This window comes from Anastrepha ludens, chromosome 6, assembly GCF_028408465.1.
Source record: "Anastrepha ludens isolate Willacy chromosome 6, idAnaLude1.1, whole genome shotgun sequence".
NCBI classification, from domain to species: Eukaryota; Metazoa; Arthropoda; class Insecta; order Diptera; family Tephritidae; genus Anastrepha; species Anastrepha ludens.
Window position 1 is genome coordinate 64,958,593 of NC_071502.1, and position 17,966 is coordinate 64,976,558.

The 17,966-nt window shown below is 34.8% G+C and overlaps 1 protein-coding gene across 2 annotated transcripts in view; it reads right to left on the reverse strand.

The window, feature by feature from the left end:
* Nucleotides 1-6,322: 6,322 nt before the first annotated feature.
* The window catches only part of LOC128867494 (uncharacterized), a 133,759-nt gene continuing 122,115 nt past the window's right edge, over nucleotides 6,323-17,966 (reverse strand). For both annotated transcript variants that reach the window (XM_054108751.1, XM_054108752.1), the window contains exon 18: nucleotides 6,323-7,038. In XM_054108751.1, coding sequence (XP_053964726.1) covers nucleotides 6,955-7,038 — 84 coding nt within the window. In that variant the 3' untranslated portion in view covers nucleotides 6,323-6,954. The remainder of the gene's footprint in view (nucleotides 7,039-17,966) is intronic.

A 17,966-nucleotide genomic window follows, 5' to 3' on the forward strand; every position in this document is an offset into this window, starting at 1 on the left:
ACAAGATAATTAGAGAATTGCAGAATTATACCAAACAAACTTTAATTATCATTCATGTGAAAATAAGTCAGGAAACTCTGTTAATACCAAAACTCATAACTTTACTAAAAACCATGTCAGACATTTATGACTAATCCACATTCGTGAACTAATTATTTTTGCTCACATGCGAAGAATTCCTATGCTCTTTCAGCATGCACGGCAAAACTTTGAAAAGGGAAATACATGCATACTAACATAATAATTAGTTTCATTTGTATGACCAATATCATACGCGCTCCCACTTTGCGAAAACGAGTAGCAACTGCAATGGAGCAAAAGTAGTTCTCCCCTTGTAGAAAAGTTAAAAAGTTTTCGATGTCTGCTATATATGACTTATTTCTTTGTTACTTTCTCCACCAAACATTCCCGCTCTCTTCAGTAATAATTCAACACAGTGCTCAAAATACATATTTTTATCTCATAAGTTGCTTGCTGTCAGTGCATGAACCTCACTGTGTTACATGAGAAACTAGTGCACACATTTGTACATACATGCATACATATGAACTCTTATGTGTAGATCAACTGAAAAGTTTTTTAATCATTCACGCCAAAAAACTCTTCAACAGCTAAAAACGCTTATGACTGCTTAAAACCAAAAGTGGGCGAATGAACAAATGTTCGTGGCGCAGGGCAACCGCAACCGCAACTGCCACCAACGCAGCCACAGACATGACTTACGCGGCTTCGGGAGCAACAGAAACAAACATATTTGCGTAATGATGTTGCCACACAAATAACGTTTGAATTTTGCTACACAACTACTATAAAAACCTGTACTGGCTTTGTGGGATTTTGGAAACTTTTATTTTTTATGATTTTTTTTATCTTTTCTGCCAACATTCACACGGTTTTGCTATCAATTCCAGGTAATTGATTTAATTAATTAATCAATTTCTGCGCACATTTTTTACTTTGATGAAATGTTGGGTAACTGATGGACTGCACTGTTCTGCAAAACAAAAAATTGTATCGTGCCCAATTTCGTTAATGAAGAAGAGGTGATTGAATTTTATTGATAAAAAAATTTTGTGAATATTACATTTTTCTGCCTGTTATTTGTCTGTTGTTTGCATGCTACTATTGAGCCTAATCTGCCAGGGAGTGAGCATAATAAACTTCCATAAAAAATAATTGCTATTAAAAGGTTTACTATGGGAGATTTCGAAATACAGCCACATGGAGGTAAGTGGCAAAATTTTCGATGTTCTCTTATTGATAAAAATCGATAACGTACCACCATATGCGCACACTATAAAAATTTCAAAGCCCTAAGAAATACCTTGCTTACAACTTTCTAGCGAAAGCAACTTCGGATTATACTTAATTGCAATTAAAAAAACGCGTCAATTGGAAAATAGATTCTTTGTCACTTACGCTATTTTCGTGGTTAAGAGCGATATGCAGTCGGAATAGAGTTTTTAGAATTTGAATATGACGCCATCAAAATGATTGTAGTAGATTGTTAGAAAAGTGAGTATTCAATAGGATGGAATAATAACAGATGAAGTTAAATTTTGCACATGAAACTGACACAAGGGGAAGAAATTACGCCTTAAGCCTTATGCTGCTTAAACATGTTTTAATGATCGTAAATTTTTTAATGGACTTTTAAAAACATTAACAATATAAAATCCATTCTCAATACCAAAAGCATTTATTTTTATTATTTTCTTGTTGCTTTAAATACTTAACTCCAAAGGTAAGGCATAAAAAATTACAATACATATTTTGACATTTTCAGTTAAATCGATGTTACTGCTTAATTTGGACAAAGTTTTGGATACATAAATGGAGGGACCTACAGTTTCAAGCCGACTCCGAACAGCAGATATTTTTATGAGGAGCGTTTTCATGGCAGAAATTCACTCGAATACTAAATGCCAAAAAGTAACAGTGCAAATAAAAATAAAGATGGTGTCAGCAGAAAGTGGCGCTTAAATAATGACAAAGCCACAAGAAAAATGGTACAAAAACTAAATTTGCCACCTACACTCAAAAAGGGCAATGCAAATGTTTTCCGTAAAAAGGGAAAGAAAAACCAGAAAAGGTGGTGAGAACAAGCAGTAAATGTCAATAAGCTTATTATTCAAGACTTGCGTTCTTGTTATATGTTATCACTTTTCAACTCCATGAAGTTTAATGCAACTTGAAGTGTTTCATATTGGTGTTGCTCTTCGTTTACTCACTTTTCCATTTTGTGGTTATTTGGTTTTACATGGAAGCCATGGTGAAAGTATCTATCACCTTTGCATGGAAGCCATCCGTCTTTGACTTTTTGACTTTTATACCTTTGTAATTATATTTGTCACTGCTTACTTAATGTTGGCTACTTTTCAACTCAAAAGCAATTCAGCTATTAGTAGGCAGCCCGGTGTATATGAGACAAAGGGTTATTATTACATGCACACTAGGAATACTACTGACAGTTATTAGATGTGCGTAAATGTTAGATAAACTTGGCTATTCTTTAAATAAATAGAAACCATTTTACGAACACGACTGTTTGTAGCAAAACAGGTGGCGGATTGTAAATAAATATCTCATTGACACCAGACCAAATAATTAAATTTAAAAAGAATAAAGCTGCTTTATAGGTAAAATACTTTGAATGGCGGAAAGAAAATCATGTAAACGCTTAAAATAAACTTGTAATCAAATTTTCAATTAATGAAATTTTAATGAAAATTAATACAGTAATAAATTTTTTAATCATTATCACTATCTGATGATGATTCTACTACTAGAATTGGGATCATTAATAAGAAAATGATTTTCTAGTATACAGCAAAGTTGAAGACCTTCTCGAATAAATCTGCAGCGAGGCGGATTGGCTTTTCTTCCTCATTATTATCACTTTCTATACCTACTACGACATCTAAAGTTAAATATGAAGTTAGACCAGTAATATCATTGTCACTTAAGACATCATCCACAAGCAATTCATCTCTTTCAAAACAAGCCTATATGTACATATATATGTTTGCCCAAGAAATTTTTTGATGAAATTCAAAGCGCACAACTTCAACATCGCATAAAAATAATCCGCATATAAAGAGACCTAACAGTACTTATATATATTTGTTGCAATATATTTATATACAATAAGCGCTTAGACACTTTCTGTCACGAAAAAGCTCTTTATAAAAAATTATCTGCTATTAGGAGGTGGCGTAAAACTGTGCGTCCCTCAATTTGTGGAAATACAGTCGCTTATTGGCAGTTGAGGTCGGCCAAATACCCAAAAAGCGTTTAAGGTTAAAACCAATACTTTTCTAAGAAATATATGTGAATCATATATTTTGTAAGAGTATTTTTTTATTTGTGCACATGAATACTCACTGAAATGTCTAGTCCTACACAGCATTTGATTCGTGAGATCCATGTCTGATACCATCGTGAAATTTTAAAATAATGCTGTACAAAATTTTTTCAGACACTCGGCAATCGGAAGCACAAAATACAGGCTATTTCCAGCTGGAAGCCACTCCACGCGCTGATCATTCTTACATGGCTTCCGAACTTTATCGGATAAAGAATCCAATTCATAAATGGAAGCTACCCTAATTTCATCAAAGGCGAGCAGACTTAGTTGGGCATTTAATGGCATGAAATTATTCATGAGCTCTATCACGAAATTTAAGTTAAAGCGTCTTTTAAAATTCTCGCCTAGATGTTGTTTCAAAATAAAACAAGTAAAAATTTCGATTTTTCCAGGGGTCACTATTTTTATTCAAAATACGGCTTTAATTACATTTAAATGTGCACTATGAGCACGTCCTCAGTAAAATCCACCAGGCAGTCGATTCATGAATGCTCAATTGTTTAGAACGTCGAGATATCGATGTTGGTGGTTAAGGGTTGTTCACCAACCTTAGCTCATTCGGACGATTATTTCCAACAAAAAATTGCGATATGTTGTTCTTATAGCTCGACCATTTTCATAAGTTTCAATAATTTGGACGCGTTGTTCTATCGTGTAAAATTCTGTCTACTTGACAAATGTCAAAAATGGCATAAACCAAAACAAAGTTACCATCTAGGAGTGACTTTTAAAAGACAACTTATTATCCTCGCGTTTCAACTTCTGAAACTATTTTGTAGCAGGTGAAATGTAAATGCCTGTATGCTCTAGGCTCCGTAGACTGTAAGACTATTGCCCATGAAACATAGCGTCCAATACCAATACTTTTGCTTGCAGGGATTTAACACCTTGTACAACTGCCTATGCGCAAAATGTATGTGATATTGCGTTTCATCTCATGATATCGATTCACTTCCGTTCGCAACTTAGAATTTTCTTTTTCCAACCATTTGATGCGCTACAGCAACTGCGCATTTATTTCTTTAAAAAGTTCTAGCAGTAATTTTCATTGTGAAAATCATTGTGAAATTCAATCATTAAAGGAAGTTTGCCTTTCTAATAGATGCAACTGAATATTTTCGCTTCTCTGAACTTCTTTTTTATGCAAACGATTTGGAAATATATAAGACAATGTCTGGCATCTTTGATTTCTTTATGCTCCAGTCAAACAAAATTCGACTTCTATTAAATAGATACTAAGAAGTGTCTTCATATGCCATTATCTACACCAATAAATGTCTAACTCATATTTTATTAAGGGCATGCGTCTCACCACTCTGAATGAAATTTCTGATGTAGGTGCAACCTTTGACTCGAAATTCTCACTTCTCAGTCACTTCAATTATAACATTGACGCGTAGATGAAGCTTGTCTTCATTCAGCATTTTGTTTGGAACATAGAGCTCCAAATACATACCTGGGTATCGACCAGTGAGATTAGTTCTATACTCGTTCATTGCTCAACTGCTAAAATGTTTGTTAGAAATTTTCGAGCTTGTGACTTAAAACTAAAAACAAAAAGAAAAACAAGAAAAAATAATCAAAAGTATTGCCTGAATTACTCGGAAAAGTTCGATATACTCGAGTTCATGCCCTCAAAATTTTCAAGTAATGCGCATCGAATAGATGTGCGGGTATTCGAGCTCTACTTTGAAGTTACTATTTATTAACGTCGCTCGCAAAGTCTAAATGAGAATATACGGTCTTCATAGGTAGGCCATAATTTTCTCTTCACATTCATAGTTTTCCTCTCAAAACATTAAATTTCGCTGATCCTAATTGTTCACATGATTCAAGATGTGCATTAATATATTTAAAATTTTTACATAGTGGCAGATCATATTCTCACAATGAGAATTTCACTCTGCTTTGTTACTAATATTAAAAATACGGTAATCGGTTCGCCAATTCCTCTTTCAAATACCTCAAAAAATCTACGGAGTAATCATTTGTTCTTATTGGAGCGAGTTAGAGGCAGATACAGTCTCTTATACTCCTGTTATTAGAACTTAGAGAGAACTTGATGAAGTCCTAAATTCTTGATATAGAGAAAAAGCGCGACATGTTCAAGAAATAAAAGGTTGTCTGTAAAGTCGGTTTACTGACGATAGTTTAACGTGGTAATGTCATAAGAAAATACTGATTGAATGGTTGCATTTTTCAATAGAAAATTTTAATTTTATTTGTTTGATAGATATTTTGTATGGATATAGAGAATGAGGTAACATTAACATAACATAATATACTTTAACATAACATAACATAACATAACATAACATAACATAACATAACATAACATAACATAACATAACATAACATAACATAACATAACATAACATAACATAACATAACATAACATAACATAAAATAACATAACATATCATAACGTAACATAACATAACATAACATGCTGTTCAAGCAAGGTAACGACGCATGAGCAAGATAACGACACATTTTTTCGTGCGTGCAGCCGGCTAAATCGAATTATAAGACGTTATCACGTCAAAAATTATAAAAAATAAGCGGGATTGTTTAACAACTTTAAACTTACACTTTATTATACTAAAATTTAATAATGCATAGAACTGCATGAATTCTTTCTAGAAATTCAAATTAAAACTCTTGGAATTGGAACCATTGCATGGAAAGTTTATGGAATTTCTCTACTTTTTGTACAAAATTTGAAACTTGAAAATGGTCTTGCAATGTAATTTTGGGGCAAATTGTCGCTGAAGTTTACGTCAATGCCTAAATGCGCTAAAAGTGTTAAGCAAAACCACTGTTCCCCAATTTCATAAAATTTCATCACAGAAGGAGTTGAGACTAATGCTGACCACAAAATTCGCTGGATAACTGCCTGCCACCGGATTCGTCGACTTTCGACCAACCTTTCAATTAATCTAATTTAATATTGTGTCATTTCATATCATTTATTATAAATTCTTTGCGGTTGCCATTACTACAATTTATCGCATAAAAATACACAAATTTATGTACATATATACTTATGCATGTAATTTTGTCTGCTTCATTTGCTAATATTTTATACATACAAATTTTATTAGTCGTTTTAATTCAACACTAATTATTTACTGTTTGTTAAAATGCTATTTGTCTATTTTATTATCTATTAAATTTACTATTTTTTATTGACACATATCGTTTTTATGATTTTATTTTGAAATTGTGTAAAAATTAAAATTCGTAAATAAAATAATTTCCATTCTAAATAAATAATTATTTTAGTTTTCGATTTTTACAACTCCCAATTAGCGTTAGTGATACAAAACAAATTGATGATCTATAAATAAATGATTAATCCACATTGAATAGCTTAGTAAATATGTATGCATTTCGGTGGCCTTAAATCCCACACAGCCTGTATCGGATAATTTATGTTGCTTTTATGTGTGTACCTGTTTGCATGTACGCAAACACACACTCATTCTCACTAAGCTATGGGGAAAGTGGCCTTTGTGCGGCTGAGTTGCTAGGTTACATTTATTTGCCGCGCGGTGCATCATTTTGTTCGAACCGCCTCCGCTTATTTACGTCCGGTCACCGATGATGCTGGCCTCTCGATAACGAATGGGATATGTGAGTGCGTTTCCTTTGTCCCACGAGTACAATTCCTGCAAATACAAAAAAGCAGACAAGCGAATTTATACCGGAATCCACAAATGAATAACTACCATATATACAGTTGATATTTATTTGTATATACATATATACAGTATATATTAGGTTTGAGAATAAATTCATAGCGTTTTTATATTTTCTTTTATTTTACAACTATTTGTTTGCTGTTTGGCAAGGGATAAGTATTCATTATTCTTTCAACAAAAACTCTCTTATGCCTACAAGTGCTCCTAAGTAGACAACTGAGTAGTAAAGTCCCATCTCGACGTACAAAACTAACACTCTAAAAGGCTCTCATCATGCCCGTCCTAACGTATGACACAGAAGCGTGGACGATGACAATATCTGATGAGGCGTCTCTTGGAGTGTTTGAGAGAAAATTCTACGGAAAAATTTGGATCTTTGCACGTTGACGATAGCGGGTATCATAGACGATGGAACGATGAGCTTTACAATGGCATAGAGAAGCGGATAAATATCCAGCCGCTTCGTTCGTTGTGTCAAACGCTCCGGCTCTGAAAGTATTCGATGCGACACCAGCTGGTGCTAGCAGAGAAAGAAGAATGCCTTTTCTGCGCTGGAAAGATCGATGAAGAAGGGCTTGGCTTGACTTGGTGTGTCCAACTGGCGCCTATTAGCACGAGAAAGAAGCGAAGAAGAGAAGTATTCATTCGATAGAACTCTTTCTGCCAATTTTGAGTTATTTAATTTTTTATTCGTTTCGTTGAAATACCCAGAGAGAAAAATCAACATTTTCGATACCTGCTCTTGTTTGCTTTACGTCGAGGTCAACAAGTTACCGAAGCAGCCCAGTACATTTGCGACGTGTATGACACCTTGTCATAGGCCAATCTAAAGCGCGGAAACAGTTTGCAAATTTCAAAAATTGCGACTTTGATGTCGATGACACGTCCCGCTGAGGAAGTCTTCGGTATTCGAATTTGCGTGAATCATAAAACGATTCTCAATCACCTTCATTCAATGGGATTTACCGAAAAATTGGGAGCCTGGGTACCTCACGAGCTCAACGAAAAAAAAAGAAAACAAAGTAAGTCGCGGTCATAAATAGCACTTTTTTACCGAATCGTCATGGTAGAAGAGAATTGATATACTCGTATACTCGTACGTCAATATTAAACATAGGAAAGAGTGGGTGGTTTCAAGAAATACTCCAAAGCCAAGAGTCAAGAAATATATTTATCCTAAGATGGTCATGATATGTGTTTGGTGGGACTCGAAGGGCATGGTGCACTAGGAAATGCTCAAAAAGAATGCCAAGGTCAACAAGGAGCTCTATATTGGCCAGCAACACTGCGTGAATGAGGCTATTCGGCGGAAAATACCTGATCGACGTGGCCAAACCTTACTCCTTCACGACAACACCAGAGCCTATGTTGCACAAGTCGTCAAAGCCGCACTCCAAGAGCTCAAATGGGAGATTCTTCAGCATCCGGCAACCGGCATCCAGCATATTTATTCCCGAACTTTTCACCGACCGATTACTATCTTTACGCTCCCTGTCAAACCGTATGAAGGGCGTTACCTTCGATAGCAAAGGGGTCCTTAAACCTGGCTCAAAAACTTATTTGACACCAGACCCGGCGATTTTTGGCGCCCAAATTGCTCGAGAAGTGGGAAGAGGTTGTAAACAGCAACGGTGAATATATAATTGATTATTATATTGATATAGTTATTGATATAATTATTGTTGTTTTGTTTAAGTAAAAGTATTCGGTAAAAACGCTTCCCACCCTAAAAAATTAAAAGCAGTTTGTTTGAAATTGAAGCTTTCATTGTAAACAATTTTTTTATTAACAAATTCTTACTGCTTTTCAATTCAATATTTCAAATTTTTCGGTATTTCGGATGCATTATGGGTGATAAGTTGGTGCGGTTATCAGTATTTTAATGTTTTTTATTATTGAAATTGTTATTATTTTATTTTAGTACCTCAATTAAAAATAAGTTTCAAGTCAAAGTTTACTAATAGCTAAAAAATTGAATAATTTTTTTTCTTGTATTATAGTCTGGTAGATAATTTTATATTATTTATTTTTTTAATATGATATCCAGCATATGTCCGTCGCGGCTACAAGTTAAATGGTCCATTTGACCAGTCCAATTTTTGGCTACTTTTTCTATATAAAATAATATATCTATTAAGGGCCGTAGAGAGCATATCCGGGCCCCGGGGGAAATTGCAAATGCGGGCCCTTTCCAATTATGTCTAATTCATATAAATACGTATAACCTCGAGTCCGGGCCTGTATCTAAATATCATTCAAACCCAAATGATCCCAATCAGCAAAAAGGCGACGCAAACAGTATTCATTTGGCTTCAATTCCTGCGCGAGCTGTTTTTGTGGCGGCCGCCGTAGCCGAATGGGTTGGTGCACCACTACCATTCGGAATTCACAGAGAGAACGTCGGTTCGAATCTCGGTGAAAGCACCAAAATTAAGAAAAACATTTTTCTAATAGCGGTCGCCACTCGGCAGGCAAACCTCCGAGTGTATTTCTGCCATGAAAAAGCTCCTCATAAAAAATATCTGGCGTTCGGAGTCGGCATTTGTGGAACAACGTCAAGACGCACACCAAAAATATTGATCTATTTTTTCAAAGTAAATTTCTACAATTAGAAGCGTTGTTCTGACGTTAAGCCATTCAAATTGACTTGACAAACTTTACTGAACAGAAATGTCAACACAGTTTGCCGTACTCAGCTGTCAAATCATAGTTATCGATATCGATAGTTCTAATGCAGATAAAAAAATAACAGATATGTATGAAACTACTTCATCAAACGCCATAGTATACCACAACCACATCACTACGCTTGGTAGATGCATGTACCAAATAATTTTATTAGCTTTTAAAATCTGACAAAGAATCGCGCCCATCTCTCATAGAACTTTAGGAGCACAACTTTTAGAAATAGCTTCGATGTTAGGCCGCATGGAGAGTAATATATTCAAGACATAATGCACTTAATAATCTACCCATTCGGAAATTAGCGTATTGAAACAGAAATACAAATAAACAAATTTGTTTTTAGCCACGCTGTAGACCATACATACGATTTTTAGAAATATTTCTCTAGGCTAGGCCTAGGACGATATATGTACGTAAAATACGAAAAAACATTCGGTACTCTTTTTGTAATTCCATTCATCCGCTTCGGAGATTGGTGCTTTCAAAAGGATAGGAAAAGTTTTGAAAAAATGGTATAATATGTATTGCATTCAACTGAAATATTTTTTTAAAAATGTCTACTTAATTTAAATTGATGATAATTGAAATAGAAACAATAATAAATCGTTAAACAAAAAAAAAACAAAAAATAAAATTCTTTAAATAATCGGATATCTATAGACAAGGCCTTAGCACTTTTGCTAGAAAAAATACTTGCTTTCTTTCAATTTGTTCACACTTTGCACGCTCTTCAATGTGAATATTAAAATATATTCCCATCCAAATATTTCCGGAATAGACTTATCCATTTCAAACTAAATCAATACAAATATACAGTCTCTCACAAATGTATTCGGAAATCTAATTTTCCTCGTAGAAAGCCGAAAAAAAGATTATTTTATCCCGGGTTCATACATCTATCGCAAACTGACCGAATATGGTCAAAGGCCAAAACGTCGATCTTGAGTTTTTGATGTTTTCTTAAAGTACCCCTAAAAATGCAATGCCATTAGTCGCAAGTGATTTTTTTTTTTATTTCTTTTCTTAGAAATTGTTTGAACAAGTAAAAATAAACTGTTTTTTACTATGCTTTAAGACAAGTAAAATTAAGAATTGTACATATTTAGCCACTTCTTCCCATACATAAACTTTCATTTAGTTTATCATGCAGATTCTGGTTATGAAAATTACCCTAAATATGAGGGGACTTAGTCTTGGTGTTCTGATAAATTAGTTATTCATTTTTAAACTCATTTTTCGATCACCCTATCAACTCCAATTACCTTTTCAGATGCGCACTAAGCGCATCATGCATCGAATTCATAAATTTAAATTGAAGCTGACAGTTTTCTTGTGAATTCGTTTATCAGAAGATTCAAATTCTCTTCATTTAAGAAGAAAAGTGGGAATGAAGCTGTGAATTTGAAACAGAGAATACCAAATGTCAACGGTTTAACATAAGTTAAGAATGATAATATAAATATTTTGTATCTTCAATTTTCCACTGCGAATGAAAGTGAAAAATCGCAAGGAGAGCAAATGTAGAAAACCATAGCGCTTTACAAACGAGGTAAATTCTGCATAAAATACCAGTAAAATTGTATTTTTGATTTGCACTTTTTCTCAAGCATTTCACTGATAGTTCATATGTAAGAAAAGGTGTATGAGAAAGTATTGCATGTAAACAGCCAACAGCTAACTTTCGAGAAGAGACTGCAACCGGTTGTTCAAAAGAGAAATGCAGCAACTTCCATTCTGAAGAATAAAATCACTATATTTACTATGAAAAAACAAACTGACTGCTATTACAAAAGATAGCAAGGCAAAAAGTTTTACTTTGATATCATACGAGCATAATAAACTTACGCCATGTCTTACACGAGTATGTAAGTATGTAAGAAATTTTGCATGACAAAGCATATGCTGAGTGGTAAATGAACTTAAAGGAAGAATATGTTACCTGGGAACTTTAGAGTAATCAGCATGCCCCTTAATGAAATTTCACAAAAGAAAGAAAATTTAACAAATTTATTGAATTTGCAAGTAAACATACATACATACATACACTTACGGTGAAAAAAACGGTGAGTATTTTTTCAGTTACGTTGCTTTTACAGTCGTTTGAAATGCGTAACGAAGCATTCCCATTTTTTAATGGTGTTTGAATTTTGAACTTATTTTGTGACATTTTATAGCGGTGAATTTATTATATGTCTGGCTGTTGTTATAAAAATAACGGAACTTAAAAAACAGTGATTTTATGCGAAAAGCAAAAAAAAATAGATATTTCAAAGTTTCGCGTATAACGCATAGCAATGAATCTTCCGTCAAACGACTTAAAAGTAGGCATCTATGAAAGATCACTGCGAGTGAAGATAGAGATGTCATCAAAATAGCTCAGTGTGTTCGATTCAGAGCTGATCTAGAAATTGCTGTGGAGTACAAGTACAGACATAACATGACTATCGCCTCAACTACGCAGCGTCACTTGAGAGAAACTGATTTAATGGGTCACAGATCCGCTAAAAAGCCGCTTCTCATTGCAAAAATGTGTTCCACCCATTTAAAGTGCTATCAGGAAACCCGACATTAGACACATGACTGGGCACGAGTCATTATTTCAGATGGTTGTAAAATAAATTTACGCTCCTCAGATGCAAGATGCTCAGTGCGCCGCAGATAAAATGAAAGGTTTTGTCATAACGGCGGTCAGGTTACAGTGAAACCATAAGCATAAATAATGGTTTGAGGAGCAATAACAAGTTACGGTGTTGGAATAATTTTCTTTGTTGATGCATAAAATCTTCTATTTATTTTGAGCTGTCAGAGCACGAAGGAAATATTATATTTCCGTATGCTTTTACACCTTTCCATTAATCGGAATAGGTAAGCATAACATCGAAATTAGAAAATTAAACCAATTTATTATAACGAAGTGACAATATTACAACAATAACGGAATATAAATCGTTTTGGGAATTGAATCGATGGCATGGCCGGGAAACAGTTGAGACCTCGATCCCATTGCAACTATGTGGTATATTTAACAAGAAAGATACGCCAGCAGAAGTCAACTAATATCCATTTATTAAAGAAAATACTTGAAACTATTGTCAAAGCATGAAATTTCGAGTTAAGAATATTTCTTAAAAATTAAGAATCCACTAATAAGGCAATAAAATAAGCATACGTATATCTCTTTTTTTACTACTAATACTGATTTTTGCCAAATTGTTGAATAAATAAATGAATGAAAATTAGTTTTGCCTTATGCCTCATGGCCTTTTATGCCCTATACTCATCACAGTACCTCATCCCAGTCCCATTAATAAACCTAAGATAGAGCTGAATTGGGCTGAGCACTTGGCCTATTTTCCGGCCACATCCAGCCGAGATGTCTCAACCTTCTAGGCGCTATAGCGTCACATTCGAGTAGAAGGTGTGCCAGAGTCTCCGGGGACTAGTCGGAGAAACAACAGTTGGTGGAACATATCCCAATAATATTCACATGACTACGCAATTTGCAGCGACTTGTGAGAATATCCATGGGCATTCACAGCTCATCTTTAGGGAGCGTTATAAGTTGCCTGCACCATTATACGCCTCAGTAAGGGCTTCGCCTGGTGTAAATCCATAATTTGGTGCCCGCTCACGTCTCTTAGACTTAGCTCTTCACATCTAAGATTCTGCTTGATGGTGTGTTGTCCCCTAGCAAGAAAACTTAACTTTGTATTAAACCAAATGGGCATTTGTATGAGTTCGACATTATATAAAATACCTTTTATGCTTCTTGTTGTTGGCTGAATAGCTTTAAAAGTGATTACAACTTAGCGCAAGAGAACATTTTTGACCACCTAATATGACCGATAAAATATAAGTAGACCTCATTCATTTATATATTAAAAATATTGCTTAAATTTGAGGAAAATCGGCGTTTTTTTACCGGAAGTGTAATTGTGTTATCGCACACATATGGGGATGTATGAAAATATACATACAAAAGACTTGTGCAATGACATGCCAAAGAGCAAATATCAAAAGCCCAAGGCAGAAATGCGTATGGGAGGCGGAAGAGATGATCGAATGAGTGAATTATGGGCGGTTTTATTTGTCAATATTCAACTTCTATTATTCCTGTATGTATGTGTGCACCTTGTCATACCAAATACATAGCCTATAACCATATTCATGCGCTTTGGTATTCATAAAAGCGTACATCTACATACTGATCTATATACCTATGTATGTAGATGCACATACACACCAATTGTATATGCATATGTTGGTAAAATGTATTGAAAGAATAAAAGTGAATGGATAGGCGACAATTTTTGTGAACTTCATGTCAAATATCACAGCCCACTCCAACCGTCTCTCTACATCATGTGACAATTCTAATTTATTTGTGAATTCATTGCGAGTCACGTGCTTGGCTTAGAGATGCAAATACACACAATGAACAGGTTTTTCATTCCTATGCTTTTCATGATATGAAATGTATGTAAACTGTGACTACAAGAATTGTGTGTGTTTTTTTTTTGGCATCTCTGCACAAAGCCTACGACCAAATATAACTTGGATAAGATGATAAATTAATTTAGGAGGAAAGCTCGTGCCTGAAACGCCTGTATACAACTTAGACAGCGACGGATACTACTAGAAGCGACCCAGACTAATTTTCGTCTTCTACGAGTACTTATGATTATAAATATATAAATACATATATAATATATGTGAGATTCGCAATTGGAGACAGTCATAATTTCTGCATTATAATACCTTTATCTTTGGGTCATAATTCTGTATTTTCAAAATTATGTTACGACAAAATAATCTAGAACTAATATTTTTAAGATTAAATTATTCAGGTTAAGTTGTTTTTGGTCATAATTCTGTACTTTATTTATGTACTTTGTGTTTTCAAGAAGAAAATAAGTTATTTTTAAAACACAAAAAGAAGTGTAAGCAATTAACAATAATCGATATTAAAATTTGTACTTAGTCCTGCCATAAGTTCCGTTACAAGTTAAAGCCGTTATAGATATGAAATTGTAATACTTTTTATAATGAAGTTAGTTTATAATTTAATCAAGTAAATATTAAAAATATGTATAATTTCATTCGCCTTTTTACACAAGCCTTCAAACGATTAGGCCATTCTGCTGTTGCACAGTTTCCATGGATATTGACGTCGCTGTTATTGTTAGAGACTCTCCACATTTCTGTGAAGTCTTCGAGAGGCCATGCTCTCCAATGCTGGCCGCAAACTGTAGTCCAATGGATTCAGACTTGGACTTCCAGATGGCCAATCTTTTGCGACTTTGAACCCAGGAATATGGTTTTTAGCCAATTCTGGGTGGTCTTTGCCTATGGGCTGTGGCGGAATCTTTTCTGAAAGATCCAACGCTCTCCATTGAAGAGGGTACTTATCAACTTCTTTACCATGCTTTCTAAGACATCCTCCTTGTACACTTTCTGCCTCTTTTTCGCAGAAATAGAAATATGTAACGCCTGTACAAGGCACTCCCACCAAACCTTTACGGAGGGTGGATGGTGGCCACGCTGAAGCTTTGCGACTTTACAAGTTTTAGCATACATTTTGTCGTTTTGCTTATTAAAAACCTCATCAACAGTGAATATTGTTTCATCTTTGAAAATAATATTTTCATGGCCGTTGACCGTATGCCGATGAAGGAGCTGCTTGCATCTGTTGAGTCTAATTAGTCTTGACATGGATCTGGTCGACACATTCATTTCCCTGGACATGGTTTTCTGCTTTCTAAAGGGATTTCTGCGAATTCTTTCTCTAACGGCTTTTATGACTGGACTGGTTCGAACCACGCGAGAACGTTTGGGGAAAACGATTAATCGCGCGGTAAACACATTCTCGAAATATTATCAATTTTTAACTTCAACTGTGGCAGGACTGACTGGTCTTTCTGGCAGAACTGCTAAGTTGAGTAGGCACGTAAAAAAGCAATACTTGTCTACTAAATCAACTATATTTTTGGTTCTAGGTTTATGCACGACCATAAATCAGTTCTACTATCCGCGGTACACTTGCAGGAAAAGCCAAAAACATACTATCTGGTTCCGAATATAGCTCTGAACAAAGACTATAAAATACAAATACCCCAAAGGAAGGAATGCCAGACCAAGTCGTATCAGATAATAGAGGCCACCATATTTATACTCACTGCTCAAAGATGGACAATGGCACTGGATCGAGAGTTTACTCGGAACAATTATCCTTAAATTCCCCCTTTAGACTCTCCCGCCGGATTTACCTCCAGCAAACCTTACAATTTTTGTTGATAGCCAAGCAGCGATCAAGGCACTGGCCTCAACGAGCAACAATTCACGATGTGTTACAAAATTCAGGAGGTCGCTCTCGCTTATCCAACAACACAACACCACACTTTGTTGGGTCCCCGGCCACTCTGGAGTGGAGGTAAATGAAATAGTGTATGAGTGAGCAAGGAAAGGTTCTTAGTTTAACCTTCAGCGAGTGGTAGAGGGCATAAGCATTCCTCTAAACAGACTATACACTACAATTGACTTGAGCGTAATCGCGGAAACCAATAGTAGGTGATCTCTGTATACTAGCCGCAAAATGTCTGCTGGATTCAACAGATCAACTACCAGCTTCCTCAGAGGAATTATAACCGCTCGCTGTGCTATTGGCACCATAGTCATTAGAATTGGTGTACCTCACAATGACTTATTCACGAGCTGCGGAGATAAAGAAGAAATTGAGTTAGTGCAAAACCTCCTCTGTCAATGTCCCGCACTTCAAAAAAGCCGTGCCAAATATCTTGGCGATTATTTGTTTGAAAACCTGTAAATTTTGCAAATGTCTCACTGAAGGGACTAGTTGCTTGACATAATCTGACATAATTTTTCAAAAACTTTCGGTGTTTGTAAATACATCAAATGTCCTGCCACTTTTTATTATTAAAGAAGTGATAGGCAAATTTTCTCTCTATACAAGACATCAGACATTTTATTTTCTACATCTGTAAAGAATGTTTGCATGGTACAGCTCACTCATCTCAAATCCGATTTTCTTTTTCCGCAGCGCTCTTTCACTTCAGCCACATTCGTAAACATCTTTTCCACTACTCGAGTAAACAGAACGGTAAATAATTTGTTTATTTAAAGGCACTATAGTTTTCTTAAGTATTGCCCGTCGAATCAACGGGATACTGTTCTTATATTTTCAATTTAATTATTGATTTATTTATACAAAAGTATTTTTCCATGAATGACAAAAACGTTTGCGTTTTTCTTCCAATTTGCAGTACTACATTTCTAAATTTGTAAATTTTCTTAACTTTTATGCTCACAACGAACACCAAAGAAGACAAAGCAATATCATTTGTTAGTAACTGCGTTTGGGAATTATTTTTACGCCTTGCTCGACTTAAGAGACATTGAAGTAATCAAATGAAATACAGAGCGCAAATACCTGAGCTTCCGTGGCACTACTGAAAAGCAATTCCTGACGTCGCTTCTCGTCCAGTACATACAGGTTCAACGACAAATATTTATAAACTAATAAGTGCATAAATGTATGAATATATTCATTCAAGTTCTTAGTCTCCCAGGAGTTGAGCACACTTATGGTGGATTTTAGCGTAGAATTTATCTCGGAAGCATCATTCATATGCATATTTATATTTCCTTTCGGCGACAGTATTACCTAGGTCACACTATTTAATTGCTCATTGAACAATAAACCTGCTCAGTTGCTTCTCATTAGGCTCAAGTACATAAATCGTCGAAAAGACAGAGAGAATATTCAAGTACCTTGAAGATGTAGCTAAATCATGTTTGCGCATCCTGTTGTATCTTTCCTTAGTTGCTTTGGTGCTAGCATTGATATTATGGCATATATGTACATATGTATATGTATTGAGTATTCAAAATCTCTACATAAATTTTTCGAATGGACTGTATCACTTAAACGCAAATTGTTGTTATTTAGATTGTTTACAATATGTGACCATAAAGGTTGTTTGTTCTTTATTGCATTCCATCTGCTATTTGGCCTCATTTTTATATTGTACACACTTGAGTAAACAAATGGGTTTGGTGCTAGGAAAAAGTTATAGGAAAGGTAACAACAAATTTTAATAGTAACAACAAATTTTAATAGTAACAAATTTCGCTCAGTTGAACTTAAGGTAAAATTAATTAATTAAATTTAAAATAAAATAGGCCTGCTCATT